Source organism: Olea europaea, unplaced genomic scaffold (genome assembly GCF_002742605.1).
Source record: "Olea europaea var. sylvestris unplaced genomic scaffold, O_europaea_v1 scaffold1726, whole genome shotgun sequence".
In the NCBI taxonomy this organism is placed as follows: Eukaryota; Viridiplantae; Streptophyta; class Magnoliopsida; order Lamiales; family Oleaceae; genus Olea; species Olea europaea.
Genome location: NW_019234961.1, coordinates 9,373 through 18,901, shown reverse-complemented (window position 1 = coordinate 18,901; position 9,529 = coordinate 9,373). Strand labels below are relative to the sequence as shown.

Below are 9,529 nucleotides of genomic sequence, written 5' to 3'. Positions count from 1 at the left end.
AAGCAGAGATTGCTATAAGCATTCCAGATATTTTCAGGAATATGTCTCTCTCCAAGGTACTGGACTGATGACATTCTCATCCTTTAATACACATGAAGGTATCCTCTAATTTCCTTGATATTCCAGTGTTGGAATTACGCCCCAGAAATCTACTTAGCATTGGCACAAGCCAACTGATCCAGAAAAGCTTGAGCATCCAAGTAGTAGTTACCACCAAACTGATATGAGTCCAGGTGTTATGAAGGCAAGGTCTTATCAACCCCTCACACCACCCACCCACCCCCAAAAAAAAAAAAANCCACCCCCCCCCCCCCCCCCCCCCCCCCAAAAAAAAAAAAAAAAAAAAACATACTATTCTTGTAGCATCCAGTCTATTGACAATCCACACCCAGAGTTCAGATGAGGGATAGCACCACATAGGTGACTTCGATTCCAAATGAAATGAGTTCGGTCAACCATACAAGGCTTCAGGAACAATTTTGGTCTACAATGCAGTAAAAAATGCTGAAAGAGTGTAATCATGTGTATTTGTGGTCACCAATATAAGAAACGTTCCCATTTTTTGGGGCCAGTAAAACTTAACTTGAATCCATAACACTTTCACTATTTACAAACCCAGGTGGTGAATTGAATTGACAAAAGAAATATATTCAGTAAGTTCGAAATATCCACTATTTCTACACTTACAGTAAGTCGTTCTCTAATGCCAGTTGCCACGGACCCAAAACCTTCCACCACAGACTATCTTTTCCTTCATAAAAATTCTTGATACCAAGTAATTAATCCACCACAAACATACTAACTTAAGGTGCCCAGGTCATTACAAATGTGAAAAGTACAACTTGCAAATACCATCACCCAATCGTAATTCAAAGAAATTTCATATCTTAAGCAAATTATCAAGATCAAAATATCCCTACACACTTCCACTTTTCTTAATAGACTTTCCAAGAATTCAGTAAAGTCGGAATCCCCATTTTCAATACCAATTGCGTATAAAATAGACGCTTTAACAGAATCTATTATATCTTCATCAACTTTAACATCATATTCTTCAATGTACAGACATACCCACATTGAATTACCAGCTAAACTATACTGCTACAACATTTTTATTCAATATTATGAAACTTAACATAAAAAAACAAGAAACATACGAGATCAACCAAAGCAGCGGCCTTCTGGTATGTTGATCCATAAGTAATGGCATCTGTTCTGTTAAACAAGTTCCTACGATCCCTTCTTTGGTCGCCACTGCTGCCTTCTCCTCCACCCAACAAAGCCGTCTCCATTTTTGCTCTGACCACTACAGGATCAAAGATGGGATTGATTATAATGTGGTCATTAATGAGAGAAGGAAATGGTTGTTCGTTATGGATGAATTTGAACTCAAGTATTTTCAAATTGTCAGTATCAGATATTCAGTAAGACGTGTGGCAGTTTTTGCATGATTGACGGGCCCTCGTGCAGGGACTGGATTTATTTCTGTGGAGCCCTTGAATTACGATTCATTTAACTGTAGTGTTTCTTTGCTTTTTTTTATTTTTTCCTTTAAATTTTAATTCTCCACTCGAAAATTGTCTATTTCAAAATTAAGTGGAGAAAATTGATTATAATTGGTCAAATTAAATAAAAATATATTAGTAAATGAACAAAACAAAACATTCTCTATAAAGAAACAATATTATATAATTATGACGAGAAAATAAGAAAAGTCAACTTATATAAACGGAATGGATGGAATATTTCTTGCAAGATATTTGAGGATGTCAAATGAAATGAATTAAGCTGGCACTTTCTCATGCAGCCCGCTTACCATCTCGCTTGTGAAGTGGAAAAAAAAATTAAGTTTTCGAAAAAACTTTAAGAATAAAAATAATGTGATGGAGCGATCGCCCACTTGATTCTCGAATTTTTTAAAAGGTCATTCAACTTTATTATGGATGAAATTATGTTTTTCTTTTTCTTTTTTCTTTTTTTTTTTAATATTTGCGATGCCCTCCCATACCTTTGTTCACGTTGACAAAATCCAACTCCATTTTGATTTTGATTCAAATAAAAATATTTTTTTGGTATGATAATGAAGAATTTGTGAGTAATGGACACTAAACAAGATAATGAGGGATGTCGGCATTTTAATGATTTATTTACACCTGTCGACTTGATCCATTGCCGTCTAGTTGGTACTACAATGGTCCCATTTTCCATGCTGATAGATACACTATTTGACTTGATCAACTTCAATAATGATTTCATAAGAAAATAAATTTTTTTTTTTTTGTAAAATTATTATTGACGTCGAAACCCTTGAGGATTAGATATTAATGTCGATTTGTGAAGGTGTAGTTCATGCTCGACTTCAAAGGTATGAGATTGTTTCCAAACAAGATGTGTCTTGTTCTCATTACTATGTAAAAAGGACAATGTTTCACTACTGTAGAAAGAACAGTAGATTCTTCCATTTTGTCGCACTGTAGCTTTTTTTTTTTTTTTAGAGAAAGCAACGACGTCGTTTATCTTACGTGTTTGATATAGTGATTTTGTTGTTTTTCCTCAATTATGCGGCATGGAGGATAATGTCATAGAGTTCTATTTACTATTTCTCAATTTTTACACGCTACAGTCATATCTCTCTATTTCTCCACACTAATTCAAGAGCAAAAGTGTGAATTCCATAAATATATTATTGAAAATATATTTAAAGAAAAATAAATTTTAAAAAATAAAAACCAAACATGTTAACAAATGAATATATATATTTTTCGAAAAATAAGTTTTTATTACCATTTCATTTTTATCGTGAAATGATTCTAATTTTAATATGTTAGATTGTGCTTCAAAATTACATAATCTATTAATTATAATTTTTATAAAGTAATATGTTTTTATGAATTTTTTTTTTTTTAGTAAAGTAATTTTTTAGTAAAGTAAACGGAGGCTACTTGAGCCTCCGCAATAACGGAGGCCTCCATAATTATGAAGGCTCAAGCATGAGCCTCCATAATTATGGAGGCCCATAATTAACATTAAAAATTATATTTGATAGATTATGTAATTTCGAAGCACAATCTAACATATTATGATTAGAATCATTTCATAATAAAAACGAAATGGTAATAAAAACTCATTTCTCGAAAAATAATTTATTCATTTGTTAACATATTTGGTCTTCATTTTTTAAAATTTATTTTTTACAAACATATTTTTAATCATATATTTATGAAATTCACACTTTTGCTCTTGAATTAACTCTCTCAATAAATTATTATTTAAACGGTTCGTAAACATTTTGATTGATATTATTTTTTGGTCATCCAAATGGTTATTATATACCTTTTACGTACATATATAAAAATAATATTTTTATTTAAACTTATTTATGTGTTCAAAAATAAATTTTCTAAAGATACATGGTTGATAGCGTGAGAAAATGGTGAAAGAGATAGTGTGGAGAAATAGGGAAGCATGGTTGTAGCGTGTAAAAATGAAGAAAGAGTAAGCCTCCATTATTTTATGTATTTTTATTTTAAGAATATTAAAAAAATTAAGTTAATTAAATGAAATTAAATTATTGTACTGAGAGCCAATAAAAAAAATAGAAAGTAAAAAAAATGAACGTTGAGGCCTCCGTAATTACCTTCATGAAGCCCCCATAATACGGAGGCTTTATGGAGGCCTTCATAAAGCCTCCGTATTATGGAGGCTTTGCTCCATAATATGGAGGTCTTGCCTCCGTAATATTTTTTTTATTTTTTTAAATATATACTAAAATTATTATTTTTAAATTTTGTTGACATGATGCATGTGTGGAAGAATATTTGTCAATCACCATAAATAAATTTTTTCACAAAATGTAAAAAATAAAAATGCATAATAAATCTTCTTATTACGCTAATAATATTACAATAAATTTTTTTTTACAAATAACATAAAAAATTATTTTTATTTTCAACAAAAAACACATTTAAAAATTAGCAATTTTATAACCACTTTTTTTTTTTAAATTTTCGAAAATACAATTATAAAATAAAAAATAATTAAATTTTTATTAATTTTATAATATAATATATTATGGAGGCTCATACTTGAGCCTTCATAATTATGGAGGCATCATGCTCATGCCTCCATTATGGAGGCTCAAGGCATGAGCCTCCATTATTACTTTACTAAAAAAAATAAAATAATCATAAAAACATATTACTCTATAAAAATTAATTTTAAAAATTATATTTGATAGATGATGTAATTTTGAAGCACAATCTAACATATTAAGATTAGAATCATTTCATGATAAAAATGAAATGATAATAAAAACTCATTTCTCGAAAAATAAATATATTCATTTGTTAATAAATAAAAACATTATTTTTATATATGTACGTAAAAGGTATATAGTAACCATTTGGATGACCAAAAAATAATATCAATCAAAATGTTTACGAACCATTTAAATAATAATTAATTGAGTGGGTTAATTCAAGAGCAAAAATGTGAATTTCATAAATATATGTAAAAAAAATTCTCTTAAAGTTATTTAAAAGTAAAATAAAATAAAATAAAACTTATAATTGTAAAAATTACTTGTAACTTAACAATATATTAACTTAAAAATTTGGAGTAAATATTTAAATATATTTAATTTTTAAAATTAAATATTAACTTATATGTTAAATAGATGATCTATAAATAAAATATCATTTAAATAAAAAAAATATCAAAAGAATCTCTCCATATTTATTATGAAGACTTGATCTCTCCATGAGATCAAGCCTCCGTATCACGGAGGATTTTCCTTCGTAATATGGAGGTTTGTTATAAGAGATCAAGTCTCTTATTATGGAGAAATCAAGTTTCCGTATTACAGAGGATTAAGACTTTCAAATATGGAGACTAATTTTTTTTTTTGAATTTGTTTATTAGTAATATTTTTATTTGTTGATATTTTTTGCTATCCCTATTTTATTTCAACAATCACTTTTATGTAAGAAATTATTAACAAATAAAAATTTAGACAAAAAATATTTGTAAAATGTAAGAAATTACTTAGAAGTAAAAAATCTACAATTTTGACGCTAATAAAAATACAATAAATACAAAACTCGTGCAACGCACGTGTCAAAGAATAGTAGTGTAATATGATTTATATCTTTTTGTTATTAAATATATTTATCAATTAAATTTAAGCATTCAAACTTTTCACAATTACTAGTCTTTGCCCGTGCGAGGCACGGACTAGGCTATTTTAAAGGTAACGTTAGAGTATTAGATGTGTTGAATTCTTGTAAAATTTTCAACTGAATTTTGCTATATCTACATTGGAATGGACTTTTCGTTATTGTGCATGCAGAGAGATTTATTAAATTATATGATTGAAAAACACAGAAAATCTTTTTCCATGTGGATTAAAGACAATCGAGTTACTTAAATAATCCAAGTTGAATTATTAGCATTATATTTAAAGTTAATTAGTTTGATCATAATCCTTTTAACTCACGTTAGATCAAAAGCACTGTTAGTTAAGCTAATATATGAAGATTAATCCTAAATCAATTGAGAAACGTTAAAAGCTAAATTACTCATCAAAGTTATATAATAAGTTGATGAGATATTTCTTCAATTGGTATAAAATTGAAAGGATAATCTTAATATAAAAAAAAAAGGATTACACTCTTCATCTTTCATTTCATGATAATATTCCTGCTGGAACTCCACATATACTCGTGAGGGAGAAAATTCATTCATTTCCATGCACACATATAAATATGAAAGTATATACTCATACAAAAAATAAGAAACGAACTAAAATAAAATAGAAGAAAAGAAAACAATGTGAAAACCTCTCATTCAAAAATATAATTTACTGAGACTTAATTTATAACAATCCAATAGCAAAAACTGATGGTGGTTGGTGAAATTAATTTTATCAAAATAAGGGGAGTTCTCATACTGATCTTGAAAATTACACTACATAATAAATAGCATTAAATCAACCAATAAGCAATTTACTTCCCCATTTTACAAGGTCCAATTGGAAAGTTTTTGTAGCGCACTTCTGACAAAATGTTCTTAACACATATATATCAACTTCAACAATCTGTAAGCAATACCAATAAAACATATGTACACATCTATGCAGGAAAGACATATTGATTCAACATTCTATATTTTCTAACCCCAAAAAATTCAACATATGAGCTGGTGAATTATATCGGTAAATGGTAAGAAAAAAAGACCAATACACTGGTCAAGATCATTCATATATATATATATATATATATATATTTGTGTAGAAAATAACCATCTTACACACAATCAGCTAAATTTCAAATGACACAATGTAATAAAAGGGAATACTCGTTTCTTGAGTAATATTTGGTGCCAGGTACTCTTTAGCATTGTCATCTAACTTCAAAGGCTTGGCACCATCTGGATTCCCAAGAGCAACCTTCTCCTGAATATGTCAATTAAAAATACATAATGATCAGAATCATAAGAAAAGAAATACAAAAATGAGAAGATTGTGTCTCTCTATTTTTTCAATATGTAACTTGTCAAAACAAATCGGTGCACTCAAAAATTTTTCAGTTGCAAATTACATTTTCCCCAGCCACGCACATGAATTAAAAACAAAGTTCAACACTAAGTCATGTGTGTAAATGCATAGTTTGACAACTTAGATTTGATAATTTAACTTCTCAAATCCATAATGCTAATAGAAAAAATTGAAGAGAGAGAACAGAAAGGCAAGATACCAAGCACTCCTTATAACCACTCTCTTCTCATTAAAGCTAGTTTATCTAAGGAGTACCTCCAAAGTCAACTGCCACACTCTCTATTCCTTTTTGTGTACTTGTTCCTCTCCTATAGTGGATACTTTTTCTCATTTTCTCTAATCAACTTTTTCTTTTTATTAACTGTAAACCTTTGTGAAACCTGGTAAGTGTACTCCTAAATTGATGGATCTCATACGATATCTTCTTAACGAGGTTTACTGTATACATAAATCCATCAATGACTACCTATCGTTACTTTCCATTCCTTCTTCATTTCCACCAAAAGTCTGAAGACGTTCAATTTCATTACAATCGAAATTCTTGATTTTGGAAAGCCATACATAACCCAATAAGAAATCAAAAGACCACGTGATCCATAAATCAAAAGAACTTTGCCTAAAGTTTTATCTCTGTTCGTGTTCATTATCATTTGGTTATGAGATCTACATACAATGTTTACATCACATTGGTAGTTGGAGATACTCGTGTTACACATTTTTTTCTTATTAGCAAACCAGTTAAAGAATCTAATACACCAACCTACATTAGATTCTACATTTGCCCTTTCCTCATTACCATCAGTTTCTATTTAAGTATTTAGAAGTTAATCTTTCCGTCCAAAAAATTTTAGCATTTCACGAACCTTCTGTATAAGAATTTAAACATCATATCACCCAAACTTCTAAGCCGAAAAAGTATTAATCAAACTAATTCTGCCTAAGATTTGTTCCTTAAAGGCATTTCGAAGAAGTGAAGGAGTACTTCAACCAAAATCCAAGAAAGAGATTTCACTGTAATGACCCTTTTTTCCTCTCATCCCTTAACCATCTGTGTATGAGTATTTGCATGACTGCATTAATATCCATTTTGTAGTCTCCTCTTTCCCCTCAACCCTTAAATTTTTTAACCCTAGCATAAAAAGCTGGAGAACATAAAAAAATCGTGAAGTTTTAGAAGTTTGCAAAGCTCTGCCATAACCTACTTCTCACATTAAAGCAAACATATATTTTGCCCTGAAAAAAGAAATTGTAACCATTCTTAGATAGTTATCATTAAAGTAAATTGTATCTTGTGGGTTTTTCGTTTTCTTTTATATGTTTTTTTTTTTTAATTTAAAGGATTGTTTAAAGCAGTCCAAACTTAAGGTTTGTCGTTTGAAGAAATCAGAGGAGGACTTCAATCTGTCAGATCTGAGTTTGTCTTGCCCAATGTACAAGTGTGTATATTTGAATGCCCACCCCTCCCCCACAACCATTGCTTTCTTTCCACCCTAGAAAACAAAAGAATAGAAAATTGTTGAGTTCTTTCCTCACCTACTCAGTGTGGTTATAGCAAACACAAATTTAGCCTTTAAAAAAGTAGGAGTGGGCGCGGTCCGATTTGATCCGATTCCAAAAGGAACCGAATCGAACCGAATACCAATGAGAATTTTAAAAATGGAACCGAACCAATCAGTTTCGATTTGATCCGGTCCGGTTCTTTACGTTGAAAATGTCAAAATAAAATGTTCAATAATAAAATATCTAAAGATGCTACCAACGTGATACTTATAACAAAATATAGAAGAACCGACCATACTATTCAAAGATTTATTGAGGTATATGTTTACAAAGTGAAAACAAAATTAAAAATTATGTAATCAAAGTGAAAACAAAATAAAAATTTCGCATCTTAGAAATGAAAGTATATATTGTAAATAAATTTATTTAGATATAGATTTACCCAATGTTCTAATTTGGATTGAGAATTAATTAATCAAAGAATTATAAGAAGAGAGAATGAAAGAATCAAAGAGAAGAAGGAAAGTGCTAGAGTCTAAAAATTAAGAAGAAACCCAATTATTTTTTATAAAAGTGCTGGAGATTGAGTCATATATTTTATCAAAAAAATAAAAAATCCTATGAAAATCGTCTAGTTCCCGACGGTTCTCATACTAGAACTGGGAACTGGACCGGTACCGGTTGGTTCTTAATAATTTATCCCAAAATCAAATTGTATTTTAGAAGATCCGGAACAAAACCGACAGGTTCTAAACGGTTCCAGTCCAATTTCACCGGTTCTGGAAAAAAAATGCCCACTACTAAAAAAAAAATAGCATAAAAATTCCACTCTTTAATAGATAAAGAAACACGAAGAAAATAATAGATTGAAAGAAAACTATACTCTTTCCAGGTTTCCTTGGTAGATATTATCAGAGCAGGTTTTATCTTGTCTTTATTTTGTCATTTGATAAGATTGTTTATTTATTGGGTCTTCCAATGTATAGATATTTAAGTATGATCACTTTATTTTCATTTTTTTGAGACAAACTCAAATGTCTATCATTCATAAGGATGAAACAAGTGACATCATCAGCTACTGGCAATTATTTCTTTTCTTTTCCTTTTTTTTTTTATAAATGCTGATGATGATTAATTCTCCATGCTACGACATCACATTTTTCCAAATAAACCTCTCTCGTCAATGCATATTCGTTTGATAAACCAAAGATTTCTAAAGATGAAGCGCCGTAGATACTAATGGCACGTACAATTGTTGGATTTTATGTTTTCTAAATTTTAGATTTATCCTCACCCTCCCTTCCCTTCTCTCGCAATAAAAGAGAATTTGTTGTTTGATGGAACATTTCATCATATTGATCTACTCACTGCTCAAGACCACTAATTCAGAACAATATATAGAGCACACTAATCTTAAGATGATTGAGGTCAGAGCTCATATACTGGAATGTAAGGAAATCCTGAAAATGAGATTAT

The 9,529-nt window shown here is 29.7% G+C and overlaps 1 protein-coding gene across 3 annotated transcripts in view; it reads right to left on the bottom strand.

Annotated features, from left to right (window-relative positions):
* The window catches only part of LOC111377799 (two pore calcium channel protein 1A-like), a 67,082-nt gene extending 65,648 nt beyond the window's left edge, over positions 1-1,434 (bottom strand). For all 3 annotated transcript variants that reach the window (XM_023000928.1, XM_023000927.1, XM_023000926.1), the window contains exon 1: positions 1,158-1,434. In XM_023000928.1, the coding sequence (XP_022856696.1) occupies positions 1,158-1,292 (135 nt within the window). In that variant the 5' untranslated portion in view covers positions 1,293-1,434. The remainder of the gene's footprint in view (positions 1-1,157) is intronic.
* Between the last annotated feature and the right edge of the window lie 8,095 nt (positions 1,435-9,529).